The sequence below is a fragment of the Neolamprologus multifasciatus genome, chromosome 4 (assembly GCF_963576455.1).
Source record: "Neolamprologus multifasciatus chromosome 4, fNeoMul1.2, whole genome shotgun sequence".
Taxonomy (NCBI): Eukaryota; Metazoa; Chordata; class Actinopteri; order Cichliformes; family Cichlidae; genus Neolamprologus; species Neolamprologus multifasciatus.
The window spans coordinates 14,687,788-14,704,184 of NC_140442.1; the positions used below are offsets into that span (position 1 = coordinate 14,687,788).

Here is a 16,397-nt window from a genome sequence, read left to right on the forward strand (position 1 = left end):
TGTTCATTCAAATTGCAGCAAATACTCCAGCTCTTGGCCGACACAGCTTTGTTATTTGGTTTAGACAAGCAAACTACAGTTCCTTAATTAGTGAACTTCCTGGCAGAGGTGCTAGTCTCGTAATTATGGTGTTTTGGTGGGATCATAGCAGAGCAGCACTTATATTTTTCCCTGTTTGCAGCTTTTGTGCTGAGCAATACTAACTAACTAACAGATAAGAGATTCCTGTTGCTCTATTAATCAAGTACTCACCAAGAAAAGGAATGCATAGGTGCAAGTTTGAGCTACTTCAATGCATTTGGCATTTATTCACTATGAGAATAATTTAAAAAAGAAGAATTATATCACTTTATATCTGTGAAAATCTTATTCTCATAAAAAAAATGTGGCTATTTCAAGTCTCTGGCATTAATTATGTGATATATATTGTTAGTGAGGAGGTGAGTGAATTTGCTATGGAGGATAGAGCCAACTCTTGTGCACTTATGACAAGGCCTGAGCTGCAGCCTCCCGCTAAAAAAAAGAAGAAAGAGTCAGCTGCTTGCACATGTAGAGTCCCTGTGGCACGATAGACTCCTGTAACACCTCGAGCACACACAGATCTCAGCCCCTCCACCAGCTGGCCATCTCTGTATCCCACCTCTTCTCTCTCTCTGTGCACTTTAACCTTCCTGCCTTGGTATATATAGTCTGTGTGACTATCAGAGTTCTCCTGGCAGCCATCATGAAGGGTGCAGTCTCGATCTGTTTCCTCTCTCTGCTGCTTTTGCAGGCCACAGCAGGTAAGATTCAGAAGCAATTTGGTAAAACTTGCTGTTTTAGGTGAGCTGGTGCACCGCGGGTGTGAGAAATGTTTGTGTACAAGTACTGCTGATGATTGAAATGGTGATGTGGCATAAGTTTAGAAGCAGGGTTAATGAATGGTTAATAAATAGCACCCTATTTGACTGCTTTGTCAGCTTGATACTTCAATGGCTCCTCAAAGATTCAGAAGATGGCCAGTAATAGCCTGTCATATTATTAAAAACAGGCTGTTGTGTAGGTTTTTGTGTCTATTGTAGGGTCAGTTTGGCCACAAATGACACTGGCTTTTAGAGGCAGAGTACACCACCACCCAAAGATAAGGATAGGCAGACAGAAATGTTACCCCAGCCTTTCTTTACCACCAGGCTAAGCTATTTAAATCTGTCCCAGTTTATAGTTAAAAAGCTGGCACGTGTTACAGAATTGTGGATTTACCTGTCTCTTTCTAATGCTCTTCATTATTAAATCAAATGTTTCATGGCATACTGGAACAGCTGTCACTTTTCATGTATGAACAAATCGCGTTTGGGCGAGTTTCTGAAGTTCGGGATTATTCAAAGCCGTTCGGCCTCCACTGTGGACTGACAGCATGTCAGCTGTCCTAATGCACGGCACCAGCTGATGGAAAGTCTTAGTCTAACCAAGGAGACGGGAACGGCCACGTGGGAGCTTGAACGGACGCTGAGCTTTTTCTGCACGCGCTAATTCGGTCTGTTTGCTTCATTCTTCGGTTTCACCTGCTACAGTCTGAAGAATGACAACCATAACACCAAAACAACATACATCCTAACTATATCAAAGGGCACCCATGGAGCTGAATGTCACAGCGAGCTGATCACCCATAACTGCGCCCAGATTACCCATTCTAAAAATGCGGACTGGTCTCTGGGGCTGGACTAGCGCGGGTATTGTTACCCTTGTCTGTCACCCCTGTCCGTCCTTGGGGTGGCGTTCAGCTCCACAGCCGGGACCCAGGCCTCCATATTCCAAGCTGCTGTCAGGTGTCTAAGATTGGATGGGCTCCTGAAACCCAACCCCAAATCCCCCCCCTCCCTACAGCTCCTCCCTCCCTCCTCTAGACCCTCTACCCTCCCCATCCCTCCTGAATCGTCACCCCTCCCAGTTCCATGCTTCCCTTTAGACACACTGCACAGCTGCTGCACTGTCACAATCACAATTTATTCCCAGCAGTTGGCCTTTTAGGGACATGCATTCTCCAGGCTGGAGGGGCCGGGCCGTGGCTTGCAGCTCAAGCTTTCGAAGAGCCCTTTTTTGCAGGCTCGTGCAGATGTCTTACGGTGGCCCCCTGTCTGTGAATATATTCCACAGGCATACTGTGTATTGATTTTTGCTGCAGAGCTAAAAAGGACTTTATGTTGAAATACCCCCAGGGTATGGCAACACTGAGTCATGAACTCTTTTTGTCTCGGTGTGTAATTATGGTGTTTTTGTTTGGTTCAGTCAACTCTCAGGAATTCCACTGAACTCTACAGGATGGACATGAAGGTGTAACCGCCCTCGAAAGCAATGTGGTGTTAACATGCTATCATTTTATCACAGGCTGCCTAACATACAGATTTATTAATCCACCAGAAAATCTTATATCCTTTTTTAAAAAAATACACCTGAAGGCTGCATCAGGGCTGACATATTAACTGATCATGTCAAATCTTATGGAAAGTGGCTGATTGCATGGCCAGCATTGATCGCCTTAGCTGACTGATTGGAGTATCCACATTTTGATATAAAGCAAGAACACCAAATGATGCAAGTCATCTTTTAAGCTTAGATATCACTAGGCTGATGTGCAGCAATGTGAACATCTTATAAACCAACAGTAATTTTTTTCTCACCTGACATTAACATGCAGTCATTAAAAAGCTAAAACTTTTCACGTTCTATGTTTTTGGCGGCGTAAACAAGCTGCTGGAAGTTGCAGGTTTCTTATGTGGATGTGACACTGCTCAGTGTTGGCATGTACTGAAAAACATAGGCTCTGTAGGCATAGAATGTTTTGTGTGAATGGCTATGATTGACCATTCAAGGACTACAATTGTGTTTGTTACATTATAGCAAACTTTTGGGTAAACTGTGAAGAGGCTTAAAATTTCACTTTACTATCTAAAGTACCTTGAGATTGGTAAAATTCTAGTGAATTAAAACAGTCGAGGTGCAAATGTAGAAAGATTACTTGTCTAACAGGCAGCGCTCAGAACTTGAGAGTCAGCAAAAAGGACAAAAGTGCTATGTGTAGAATATTTCTGCCCACATTAAATAAGCACTAACAGTTCTTCAGCATTTCTTCACACTGCTGTGTTTATAGTTGGTGGCAATACTATCCATCCTCACTCGGTAAAAATATCTTTGGCCTCCTCACTTTGCAGAGGGGAGACACTGAAAGTTAAAGGAGCACGGTCTCCGTGTGATTCTCCTCTAATGGCACGCAGGACATCCCTAGGCTTTACGTAGTGCAAGGGACACGCCAGTCATACTCAGTGACTTTATTACACACGCTTCCTTAAGACGAGCTGCGCAGCCCCAAGGGCACCTGACGTCCTTTCCTGGCTCTAAAACAGGCGAGCAGGGACTGAGGCATCAGATCAACACTTCGGCGTAAAGCGCCTTTGCCCTCGCGCCTTTCTTTGAGCCTGTCCCTACCCTTGATGCAACCCCCCCGGTACTGTTTGGTGGCTTGTTCATTATTGTATGACATAGTAAAACTAATGAATGAAAAAAAGAAAAGAAAAGCAATAACAGTGATAATTGCTAAGTGATAAACACTCAGTTCCATTACTTGTTATATTTTCAGAAATTTAATTAGCACATACAAGCAAAGCCATACATTTGTAGAAAAAAAAATGTATGGCTAAATTTACATGCATCATGCTTTTCACTTGGCTAGCCTGTGTACTACACAGTCAGTTTGTAGGGTGAGGATATCTCTAAAGTCTCCAAACTGACTAACAGTCAAAACCTTAAAATAGGCAGCAGTCATTTTGCCACCCCTCCTCTGTCCATCTTCTGACCCATTGTAGGGCTATTTTTGACTGTGTGGGAGTACGAGCTGCAAGCTGTGCCACCTGTTGCCATCTGTGGTATCTTCTCACCACACCCTGCACAGCTCTGCTCTCGCACCTCTGACCCTCACCGAAGGAGGAAACCGGCATTCTTATAGGCTGGCAGCAGGCTTATTTTAACATTCATCTGCTTTGGTTTAGGCATGTTTCCTGCCTTTCTGAAATGGGCACTAGTGAGAAAGTAGTTTTGTTTAATTGCATTCATGAATTTTAAATGAGAGCGGAGGCACTTTACAAGCCATTGGTCATGTAAACATTTTTTTCTTTCTCTTTAAATTTGACTCGAATCATTGCTTCTCGGTGGATCTTTCTGGTGGAAACCTTCTGCCTTCAGATTAGGGCTGCTTGTGCAGGATAAATCCTTTAACTAGGGTTTCCAGGGCTGCTGCCCTCATCATGTTCACTTTAATTCAATTTACTTAGACTGTGCTGTAAGCAGAATATGATCCCGGGGGTTCCACAGTTATACAGATGGTCATTATATACAGGCACATATCACCATGCACACAATCTCAACAAAGTGATTCTTTGCCCTCAATAAACATGAGGCAACAATTTTGAGTGAAATACGGACTGATGTATCTAGAATTAAAGGTTTATTTATTCAGATAATCAGTCATGAAGGAAAATATGCTTGGTATACATTGAAAGTATAGCAGTCAATTACATTTCATCTGTTCAGATTCCATTAAATTGAATATTTTACACTGTACTTATGGAAGAAAATTACATGGAACATTTACATGTAATCAAATTACTTAAAATCAGCATTTTGGGCATAAATATTTATTGAGTGTTTGGAAAAGACCACAACATCTATCAGGATAATCAGAGCATAAATTTAATCCATCTTTAATCTATCTTCTTTAGTCAAAAGAAATTAACCTTGTGGGTTAATGTAATTAAATAGGAAAGCAAAGCATATTTCAGGCTGGTTTCCAATGGCTGGTAGGTCATAAGAGATCTGCCTATAATTGCCGCAGTGGTCAGCTTAGATGTTCAGCGGGATGTACCGACGCCACCAGAATGTTTCTCCAAACTGTGGTGCGGTTGTGTGGCAACGAGCTCAGCGAGGACAGGGTTCAGCTCCCCTGCCACCTTCAGGGTTAATTTTGAGCACTGATGCAAGGCCCACTGTCCACAGGCAACATTACCTCTCTGATCTTTGCGGAGCTCTGTCCTAATTAGGGATCGACTGGATTGGAAGGTGTTAACAAGTTCACAGCCGCTAAGGCCCTCTCGAGGAGCTAGCGTTAAAAGACGTGACTCTTCTGAGTGATGAGTCAAGTTACAGAGGCTTTAGAAATCCCTGTAGTACTGCAGTGATGGCGTGTGGAAGAGATGGGATCTGGTCATCGACAGCCACTTTAGTCCTCAAGTGGAATCACCCTCTCTGCCCTCTGGTGGGTTTCATCAGAGGGCACATCCCCTCTATTTTGCAATATGATCACATTCTGTTCAAAACTTGTAACCTGCTCAGATAACCGGAGCAATGTGGCTCAGATTCAAATGCAACCAAGCGGCCATGGATCACAAACAGATGACATCACTTAGTGGTGTTTCTAAAGGTCACAAAGCGCAGGCTGTAGTTGTTGTCAAAGCTAAATCCGATTTATTATAAAGTCGCTGTGGAAAAAAAGTTGCGGAAGGTTTGATGTAATTTGTCTTATCCCGTGTTTAACATGTGTTTGAATAAACACTTCTTCCCTAAATGCTTGCATTTTTCCAATCTGCCAAACCCAATGAAACAGTGCTCCGTTCGCCTCTATGTGTTTAGTGCATATGTGCACTATATATTATTAAACTTGGCAGAATCAAAAATGAAGAAGTTTATTATATACATGCAAAACACAGTGGTTACGCTGAGCAATTTTTTTTTTTTTACTTTCCTGAAATGCAAATAAATAAAATAAACAACCAAACTAAACTAAGATAAGAGTAATGAGCATATAAAAGTAAATAAAATAAAACAGTACTCTCTGTACAAAAGGGTAGAGTGTTGTCACAACATAGGAAGTCACATGAGTTCACATTACTGCATCTCTGCTTTCATTGTGTTAATCCACTAGAATAAAGACAGGGCACACTTGCCATTAGGAGTTCACACGTAAGAAATGAATGTAATTTTTTATTGTATGGGCTGATTAAGGAAGGCTTTCTGCCTGATAACATGTAGCCACATACAATATATGGGTTTGCAGTGTTGCTCGTACCCTCCTTTTATTCTGGCTACTAACCTTTTGGTTTCTCTTGTTCTTGCATCGTGCCGGCAGAAACATTACACAGGCTTATTTTTAGCAGGTTGACTCGGTGAGAATCAGCACTGTGTCACTGCCTCCACGCAGCAAAGGAGAAACCTTTCGGGTTTCAGTTAAAGCCCCAGAGATTTGTAATTTTGGGGGTCTTTTGTGGTCGTTTATTGTTTTTGTATGTGCACATACTGAAATGGTCCAATTGGATTTCTGTGATCAGAAAATGCGGGCTGCATTTTTCATGAATGAGAAACATTTATATTGAACTCAGTTCATTTCAGTGAAAGAGTCGATTTACAAGCCTCGAGGCTCATAAATATAAACATAAGTTTGCTTGAGGCTTGTAAACAAACAGGCCTTCGGATGATTTTACTTGTCATTTGATGCAGCGTTGGATTCGTCCAAAGCGACGTGCCATTCTGACGCTTGGCCAGAAAAACTAGAAGTCATTCACCACATGGCCGGTGGCTTTACTTGAGGCTGTGGCGCAGGATACTGCAGCAGAGGGGGTGATGTTTATCAGATGTTTAAAAGAACCTCTGATATGTGACTTTGCAGTTTTGGTTTTGAAATTTTAAAAGGCATTTTTAAATATTATTTCTGAAAGAAAGCTTTCTGTTTGAGGGAACATTGCTGATGAATATGGTCTATGGTGACACCCCAGAGTTTGAGTAGTTGAGTTTTTCAAAGAATATTTAAGTCACCTTCTGATTTTTACTCACTCCACCCACAACTTAGAGCCAATCTTGTCATCAACTTTCTCAAAAAGTGTGTCAGTATCTGTGAGAAACGACAGCGCCACTTATTTCACAGTGTATTAGACAATAACAGACGGACTGAGAGGATCTTACATTATTCAACCCTGTACGTGAAATGTGTCTGCAGTTCTAGTCTGGACGTTTTTTTTACCTTCCCATTTGAGCACCTCTGCTCTACCCCCAGTCACTTTTTGAGGAGCATTACATAAATGCCATGATATGATTATTTCTTCACAGACACCCGCTGAGATCAGAGGGTTGTGCCGCCAGCGACTGAACCAACTTTTCATGCTTTTTCTGATCCTCTGTGCAAGTGGTGTTAGTTTTATATAACTGCAATAAAATTGTGTATTTTTACTGAGAAAGTCAGGTAAAGTGCAGGCGATTATATGAGGTTATATTCATTTTTCTCTGTGCTGCTTAAAACATTTTGAACTTATCAGCTCCAATAAACTGAATTTGCTGGCAGAAGGTATGCATGTAATTGGTTTAAGAACAACATCAATATTCTGTGCTTTCCACAGTCTTATTTACACCTGAATGACTGCAGTTAATAATTCAACAGGTGCTCCTATATCAGAGTCAATCTTCCACACTCTTAAATACCTTTAAAATTCTTTAACAGTTCTGTTAAGGGGGGTGTCTGGTAGCTTGGATGCTCAGACCCATAAGCTCCCAGGGCATGGAAGTGTGAACCAGGAAGACTTCCCAATTGCCGCTATATATATCTTGTGGCAGGTTGGCATGTGGGAGGCATTGTGGAGGGGGTCTGTACTGAGGCCTGGGCACACAAGGACAGGCCTCACAGCCTGATGAGCCTGTGATTGGTGGATAAATATAGATGAGAAAAGACAGAGGATTGCACACCATTGTCTCATGTATATTATTGTTGGGAACACTCAGTCCGGCTTTGAGTTCTCCTCCTTGTCTGTTACGAAACCGGGGAAGTCCCTCTCTCTGTCAGTCTGCCTTATCTTTGCTGTTGTTATATAGCCCGCGCTGATGCCAAACACATGTCTTTGTTTATTTTTAGCATTTGCTTTCTAAATTAAGACCTGATTGTACTAACAGCTGTGATCTAAGTAATCCAACATGTTCAAAAGTGGACATGACTGGTGAGCAAATATTTTCTCTTGGTCATTCTTTCTCTCTTACACACACACGCTCATACACAGACATGAAACAAGCTTATAGCTCAATTAAAATGTCTATATTGACATGCAGGACCTACATCTGAATGTAAATGCTTACTTAGCAACTATATTTCATTTAAAGGGGGGTTGGTTAGAATGTCAATACCTTAGATGGGCTACTATTTAGTTCACTTAACCAACAGTTGGTGTGTCAGTTGAGAGCTTCTGCTACATCAAAAAATATTTGCCCTCAATGTATAGTCATGCAAAAAATGTAATCTAAAAAGGGAATATTTAGATACTAATGACTACAAATCGAAAGTGTTTAGTTGGTGGATTGTGCGGGGGGAGTTTAGGTGCTATAATTTCCTAACTTGACTTGTTAAAATCTGAAAATACAGCAAAAATCATTGAATAGCTGATTTATTTATTTATTTATTTATTTTTTTTTTTTATTGTTTTCTTCCATATAATGCCTTTATACAAGGCTCACATTAAAACATTTTTATTTATTTGCATCTGCTACAAAATCAGTCAAGTCTTTGTTTTCACTGATCTTTAGCCAGACATACCATCATGTAATAGCAAAGCTTTAATAAACATGGCATGGCACCTGTCGACAAACCCAGTGTCTGCTTCTTGAAACAAACTGAATTTGCTGTTGATGTTTGTGATGTTTCTGCAGAAGAAGAAGAAGATGTTATATCCGTCCTTAGAGACAGATCTCACATTGATGAGACGCTGCGGCTTGCAATGGAGGAAAAGGCAGGAGACTATGCAGGTGAGGATTGAAGGTGAAAGAGGCATGTTACAAATCTACAAATTTTTTTCCACCTGATTTCCCTTTAACACTTTTGGGGGAGCAAACTAAATATGACAAGTCAATAGGATTTTTATGCTATTTAAAAAAAACAGTGTATCCAAAGAGAACACTGTTTACCTTATTTACCTTACTAACATCCTTTTGATCATCTCTGGTCTCCTTTTTCTTCAGCGGCTCTGGAGAGGTTGCGGAAGATCTACCATACGTCCATCAAGCCGATGGAGCAGGCCTACAAGTACAACGAACTGAGGCAGCACGAGATCTCAGGTATCACCAAGCTCACCGGCTGCAGCTTCACTTTGCTTCACTTTCTCCTGTTGGTGTGGAGTTTTCTGTTTGAGTTGCTTTAGTAACTGATTTGTTGACTTGTTTGCAAAAACACAGCATCTTTACACCTCCAACTGATGCATTAACAGCAATATGTTCTCCTTTGGAAATTACCTGTAGCCTCTCTTTATATCAGGTTTAAGGGTGGGATTATAAAAGTAAGAAGGGTAGTGTCTTTTTTATTTTTACCCCTTCTGTTACACATTGCACTGTGCCCTGTTTCTTTACAGTGGACTCAACACTCCAAGCTGTACACTGAACTGCCCAGAAAACCCCACTTTCCTGCAATGAAATAAAGTTATCGCCCTCTTGTGGCTTTTCAGGCCTGCATGCAAAAAAAAAAAAATCAACTTCTATTTTCAATGCATATGTGCGTTTAAAAAATGGGAGTAAATCCCCACCATCCCAATCACCTGACTACACGGGCATGTCCTCCATCTGTTTACAGACATGTTTGACACTTCGCAGGTCAAATATGGGATTAGACTCCAGCCTGGATCTCCCACCTGTTTATGTACATTTTTACTTTATCCCTCCATGTTGCTTGCAGAAACATCACTCCCTCACTGAGCTTTCCTCCACCTCCTGTTTCCCTTCACTTCTCTATACTCCACCCTCTCCTGTCTTCCACTCATCCCCATCCCCTCCACTCCCTCTTCCACCCCTCATCTAACAGCCTACCCGGGAAGAACCCTGGGGGACTCAGCCACAGGTGGGTGTGGCCAGAGCTTACCTGTGCATGGCAGTGCCTGCAGTGCTCGGCCCTTTCCTTTCAACCCCTCATTTGTCTTCATACATTTGCCCTGAGTGGGTTGCAAAATTTCAAGCACGCTTCACTTTGGACGACACTCGATATGACTGAGGTGTAGACAAAAGTGATCCATGGGTGAAAGCTTCATTTTACGGAGAATGAATAAAAAGAGAAGTAAAAACGCTCTTAACATACTTTAAGTGTGTTAACTTTTTACAAAATGACTTACCATTACTTTGTAAAAACAAAATATATATATTTATATAAATGGGGTTGCATGTGCAGCTTTGGTTTTAACAAAGGATACAGAGGTTTGAGGAGGGGACACTGGTGGGAAAGGGTGGTCAGTGTTCAGCTAGGAGTGAACTGGTTTACTTTTTCACTTTATTTTTTAATATTATTATTTTTTATCATTTTAAATTCCAGTAGCACCAGGAGTGATGCTTAATGTCTGTTTTTTTTGTTTTGTTTATTCTTTCTCCTTTCCCTTTTGTAATGCTATTTTTCCATCAGTCAGTTGCATTGTAGTACATTGCACCCAGCCACCCAAACACCATGTCCACTCACAACAGCTACGAGACACACAGCTTGTGCTAGACCCGTCGAGTCTCTTTGTCAGAGTATAAAACTTTATCGTGTGTCATGAGATTATGGCTGCTGCATTGCATTTATGCTATTAAACACCCTAACAGCTTTACAACATGTTTCCGTCCTTCCTTCTTAAGTCTTGTAAAATGTGCCCTGTGCTCTGGATTGGCAGTGCTGTTCAGATGTGCTCTTCAGTGAAAAAATTAATAAATAGATACGCAGGGAGACCTTTCGGATAGATGGTTGATTAGATGACTGGCTAGATGATGATTTCACCACACTGCTGATAATTTAATCAGTGTTGTTTCTTCTTGCCCTAAACAGATGGAGAGATTACCTCCAAGCCCATGGTGCTATTCCTGGGACCATGGAGTGTAGGAAAGTCCTCCATGATCAATTACCTCCTGGGCTTGCATGACCACCCCTATCAGCTCTACACAGGTACCATAAAGATGTTATTTTTTATTTTGTAAATTAGCAGTAAATAACGTTAAGTTCTGAAATCCAGCGCTGATGGGGAAAAAAAAAGGCAAGGTCAAAAGTGCAGTTGTTGCTAAATCTACATCAGATGGGGAGTTGACTGGAGAACTGGGTGCTTTACATCTTACTGAGGTTCAGTGTGTTTTCCCATCTGCTTCTCCTCCGCAATGCTAATCTCTTCCTCTGTGTTGTCCTTCTGCAGGAGCTGAGCCTACTACCTCTGAATTTACAGTTATTATGCACGGGGAAAAGATCCGCTCTGTTGAGGGTATCGTTATGGCGGCTGACAGCTCGCGCTCCTTCTCTCCCCTGGAGAAGTTTGGTCAAAACTTTCTGGAAAAGCTGATTGGTATTGAGATGCCCCACAAGCTTTTGGAGCGTGTGACGTTCGTAGACACACCGGGAATTATTGAGAACCGGAAACAGCAGGAAAGAGGTAAACTCAAGAAGCTCGCTCTCAGGTTTTGATTTTCAGATACCACAAATCAACTGCGTGTAGCTCATTATGACCTGTGCTTTTCTCCCATTTAGGCTATCCTTTCAATGATGTCTGTCAGTGGTTCATTGACCGTGCTGACCTGATCTTTGTCGTGTTTGACCCCACCAAGCTGGACGTTGGTCTGGAGCTAGAGATGCTCTTCAGGCAGTTGAAGGGTCGTGAGTCACAGATTCGCATCATCCTGAACAAGGCTGACAACCTGGCCACCCAGGACTTAATGAGAGTTTACGGAGCGCTCTTCTGGAGCTTAGCTCCCCTCATCAATGTCACTGAGCCTCCCCGTGTCTATGTCAGTTCCTTCTGGCCATATGACTATGCACCTGACACCAGCCGGGAGCTCTTCAAGCGAGAGGAGATCTCTCTTCTGGAGGATCTCAACCAGGTGATCGAAAACCGCATGGAGAATAAGATTGCCTTCATCCGCCAGCACGGTATCCGTGTACGCATCCACGGCTTGCTGGTAGACCGCTACGTCCAGACCTTTAAAGAGAAGATGAGCTTCTTCAGTGATCCCGAGTTAGTCTTCCAGGAAATTGTAGATGACCCAGACAAGTTTTACATTTTCAAATCCATCCTAGCCAAGACCAACGTCAGCAAATTTGACCTGCCCAACCGCGACGCTTACCGTGACTTCTTTGGCATCAACCCTATCGCCAACTTCAAGCCTCTGTCAGCTCAGTGCTCCTACATCGGAGGCTGTCTGCTTGATAAGATTGAGAAGGCAATCACCACTGAGTTGCCTGCCCTTCTGAGCAGCATTAACTCTGGCAAGCAGCCTGGCCTGTCCTCCTGCGAGGCCACCGGCTGTGGTGAGAAGCCAAAGAATCGTTACCGAAAGAACTGAGGAACACAAAATACTCTAAAGGTAGAAAGGAGAAGGTGAAGGTGAAGAGAAAGGGTCTGGTCGATGCCAACCCTGCTTTTTGTCAGAACGCTTGTATCACTAATGGAGACAGAGGCGAGAAGATGCTTTTTTCTTTCCTTTTTTTTTCTCAGGAGATAAAGGGGAGGTGCATTTAATGTCCGTAGGATTGAAAGAGATAGCGGGAGGGAGGGGTCATCGATAAAGGCAGCTTAAGGATACAAGTGCTGAAGAAATGAGAACATGCCTCTCTCCCTTGCACAACCACTCTGGACTGTCTGGGACTTTGGGATTGGGAAATCAATGATGTGAATAAAAGAGGAAATGGGAAAGATTAAATGAGAACGAATAAAAAGTTTAAATCCTGAACAAAAAAAAGTCAAATACCAGCTCCCTTGTATGTGAATAAAGGAAAAAAGTGGAAACAGAAATGTGTGTTGGACAACTTGTGAGAATTGCATTGCAGCAGGTTAATTCCACACGCTTCAGGAAGCTGTTTTTGAAGTAGCCCCTTGTGTGGGTGCCACACAGAGCTAGACATCCAAACCTTTGCTTTTGAATTAGATTAACACTGCATGTTTGATATTGCAAAAGGTGCATGCATTTTCTCTCTGACACAAGCAATAGTCCCTTGTGTTACTGACACCTGCAACACATGTGGCTGTTTTTTTGTTTTGGTTATTTTTCCTCGTAATTTTGTATACTCGCCAGTCTTGGTTGTTGACAACCTCTGAGAATAGCAGGGGTCAGGGATCAAAGGTCAGAGTCTTCAGTGCAGAGTGGGTGTTTTCACTCTGCTTGTAACTGTTGTTACTCTTTCTTTGTTTTTTTTTTTGTTTTTTTTTGTTTGAGTCTATAAATTTGCTTTCAGCAGAATTTAAATGCTGTGTTAGCGTTTATTTTCCCCTCAGTGATAAGCTGCTCAGCCTTTTCTTTTAAGTGATCATATAAAAATAACATATGAATGAGGCTTTCAAATGATTTATTCTGCCAATTATTCTGCAGGTTAGAAAGATTTTATTCATTTTTTTTCTGCATAAATAGCCAAATGGCCAGTTGAGTAAGATATATATATATATATATATATATTTACACACACACACACATATCCCCTGCTGCAAAATTTAGAAAAGTGCTGCCAAAGTGTGGTCGATCTTTGCAGATTTCCCAGCTTGCAAAAAAAAAGAAAAGAAAAAAATGTGAGATGGAGGTAAAGGAGAAGTGGAGGACTCGTGAGTTGACCCCTGACCTCTATGGAGAGAAGGAAAGCAGAAGGTAGCTTTTACCGCAAGTTCCTGTGTACTGTGCCTCAATAAATGTCCTAAACACACTTGGACAGTCTGGGCATTGAACAATGGATATTTTGCTTGTTGGCTTTGAGTCTCTGCACACCTTAGCATGTTATTTCTTTTTCTTTGGCTTTATAAGTTGTAAAAGACAAAAGATCAAATGTGTTAGGGTTAGCAGCTTCTGGCAGAGCCAGGCTCGTTGCTTCCAGTATGGGTGCTGAGCTGAATCAGTATATTTTTCCAAATTTTCCGAGAGTATACACAAAGCCCTAAATTGTAAAGAACAGGTAGGTGGTTCTAAGCTAACCCAACAAAAAACTAAAGTTGACTCATGGCCAAGTGCACTTCCTGTTTCCTCCACGTGTCCTGTCTCACTAACACCCCTGCTGCTTTTCCCAACTAAACTCTGAAGCATGATTCAAAAGAATATAGCAAATATAACCTCCAAATAAGCTTAACTTTGATTAACTTTTCAGTTTGAGTGTAAGTGCTGCACAGGGTGTTTAGTATGTTTACACTGCAGATTCAGAACATGGCCACTAGAGAGAGCTGTGTAAAAAGAGGAAAGAAAATGCAGACCACTGGCAAAAGTTTATAGTGGGATTGATCGCTCAGGCTTCGTAACATTAGGTGGTTGCATTTTTTTTTTTTTTTTTTTTGTGTACTTGAGTGTAATTTATCTTCATTTACCTGTGCATTAGATATTCAATGGATGTGCATCTCATTAAAGTAGTTGTTGATTCACTTTTTCCCCCCTTTTTTAAAGAAATTTAAGTTCATCTTGGCCTAACTTTTGCAAGCTTGACCATCAAGAATAAAGATTTCTGATGGACCAAGCAGTGAAACTTTGTGGTTATTCAAATAAAATGATCAATCTTTGGACTCAAAGAAGAAATTCTGCTGAGATTACATCTTGCGCTTGCATATTTCCTGTTTCTCCATCTTGTCTCCATATATTTCTCTGTATAACGTCTCGCTCTGTTCTTTTTGTCTCTCTTACACCAACATCTGAACAGGTCTGATCTCCCACTTTTGAAAGCATGCTTTTTGTGTTCCACAGCTGCAATGCACCAACAGTTTGTCGTGACTGTGGGAGTGAGGGGGGGGGGGGGGGGGGGGGCATGTATGTGAGTGTGTCTGTGGATGTGTGTGTGTGATGTAAATGGCCTCAAGTTTTGACACATGCACCAAAATTCCCCCTTTATACAGTGATATGAACCCACGTGAGCTTCTCTGTGAGTGAACTCCAACTCTTCTGCGAGTGCTAGTTGAGATATTCTCAGAAGATTAAAACTGATACATTGGTTTATGAATAAATCAAGAGAGTTCCAGCTCACCACTTTAAAATCACAGTAAATGTTCTTATTCTCCCAATTAAAGACAGAGTTTTGTTTGTTCTCATGCACGCAGGTGGAATGCAAGAAGGTAGTGCGGTTCCCTCTGGGGGTGCTTTCAAAATACAGCGAAGCTCCTTGCTGACTACAGCTGCTTAATATTTCTGTCAGGCTGCTGAATAAATAAATAATAGAACATTAAACCTGCAGGTTCTTCATTCAGTTTGGCTGCACACTCTGTAGCCTTCATTTCTCATAGTCCGCCTTAAATGAAGTATTCAGAATTAGATATCAGTGCTCCTATTCTGCTGTTTATTTGAAGATACTCTGTATATATCCAGGTGTCTTCTAATTAAGACTTCTTCTACTCTCATCTTAGACTAAATGTTGTGTCCTTAAATGATAAAGTGTTTATTCTATTCTTTTTAATGGTATAGAGCAGCAGAAAAGAGAGGAGGGTAGGGGGCTTTGTTCACAAACTGAACATATGGAGTTTCGCTGAGTGCCATTAAAAACATACATCCCCACCCTTCCCTAAAATGCGTGCTCGCTACATTTCACTCTATTGCTTTTTATCAAGTGCGTACACGTTCCTGCACTGTAGCCCTCCCCTCACTCAACCCCTCTTTTCGTCTACTCTGCTCGCAGCGTCAAGTCGATGGTGACCATCAAAACGGAAGAAGAGAGAGGGATTTTCAAAATAGAAGTTCGTTAAAAGTAGATTCTTTTAGCGTGTCAAGAGTGAAGCTCCAAATTGGTTGACAACAAGAGCCTCTAAGAAAGCAGTCTCTTATATATGGAAGCTCGTTTCCGCCAAAAATAAATAATAAATAAATACTAATAATAGGAACAAGAAGAAGAAATAGATACATTAAAACAAGTTTAACATAAAACATAAATTTGAAAGATGCTACTTATAGGTAGAAATTTGCGTTTTGCAGTATTATATTAGGTTTTCAACTTACTAGATCAAACTTATGAGAAAATAACTTGAGAATTTGTTTTATAAACTCTAAATTCTAACATAATAACCTGAAATTTTGACTTATGGATAGCATTTTCTTTTCTTTTCTTACATACTTTCTTTCTTTCTTTTTTTTGTTCAAGCTAAAAAAAAGTTTTTAATTTTATTTAAACACACAAAATAAATCAAACAAACAAACAACAACAAAGGGTCTGAATGATTACAGGTTTACTTAAAAACCACAAACTTGTTTGCTGAAGCTTTCTTTTGTAGTTTCATGCTAACAGAGTATTTTAAGGTGACCCTATAAAAAGGTTGTTGTATAAAGTATGTGTTATATTGACCATGTAATACATGCTAATACATGGATTATTATGGCTCTGTGCCTTTTTTTTAAAACAACTATAAAAGGCACATTTGGGTTTTTATTTTGAAAGGAAAGAGGGGACGTGATAT

General features: G+C 41.1%; 1 protein-coding gene across 2 annotated transcripts; it reads left to right on the plus strand.

The window, feature by feature from the left end:
• Nucleotides 1-622: 622 nt before the first annotated feature.
• Nucleotides 623-12,785, plus strand: srlb (sarcalumenin b). 2 transcript variants are annotated; one of them, XM_085157920.1, is made up of 7 exons: nucleotides 623-782; nucleotides 8,710-8,805; nucleotides 9,019-9,114; nucleotides 9,851-9,886; nucleotides 10,838-10,954; nucleotides 11,196-11,429; nucleotides 11,525-12,785. In XM_085157920.1, the coding sequence occupies exons 1-7, from the start codon at nucleotides 725-727 to the stop codon at nucleotides 12,334-12,336; spliced, it is 1,449 nt and encodes a 482-aa protein (XP_085014046.1). In that variant the 5' UTR covers nucleotides 623-724; the 3' UTR covers nucleotides 12,337-12,785. The 2 variants fall into 2 exon arrangements, with proteins under 2 accessions (XP_085014046.1, XP_085014047.1); XM_085157921.1 differs by lacking the exon at nucleotides 9,851-9,886.
• Nucleotides 12,786-16,397: the final 3,612 nt, after the last annotated feature.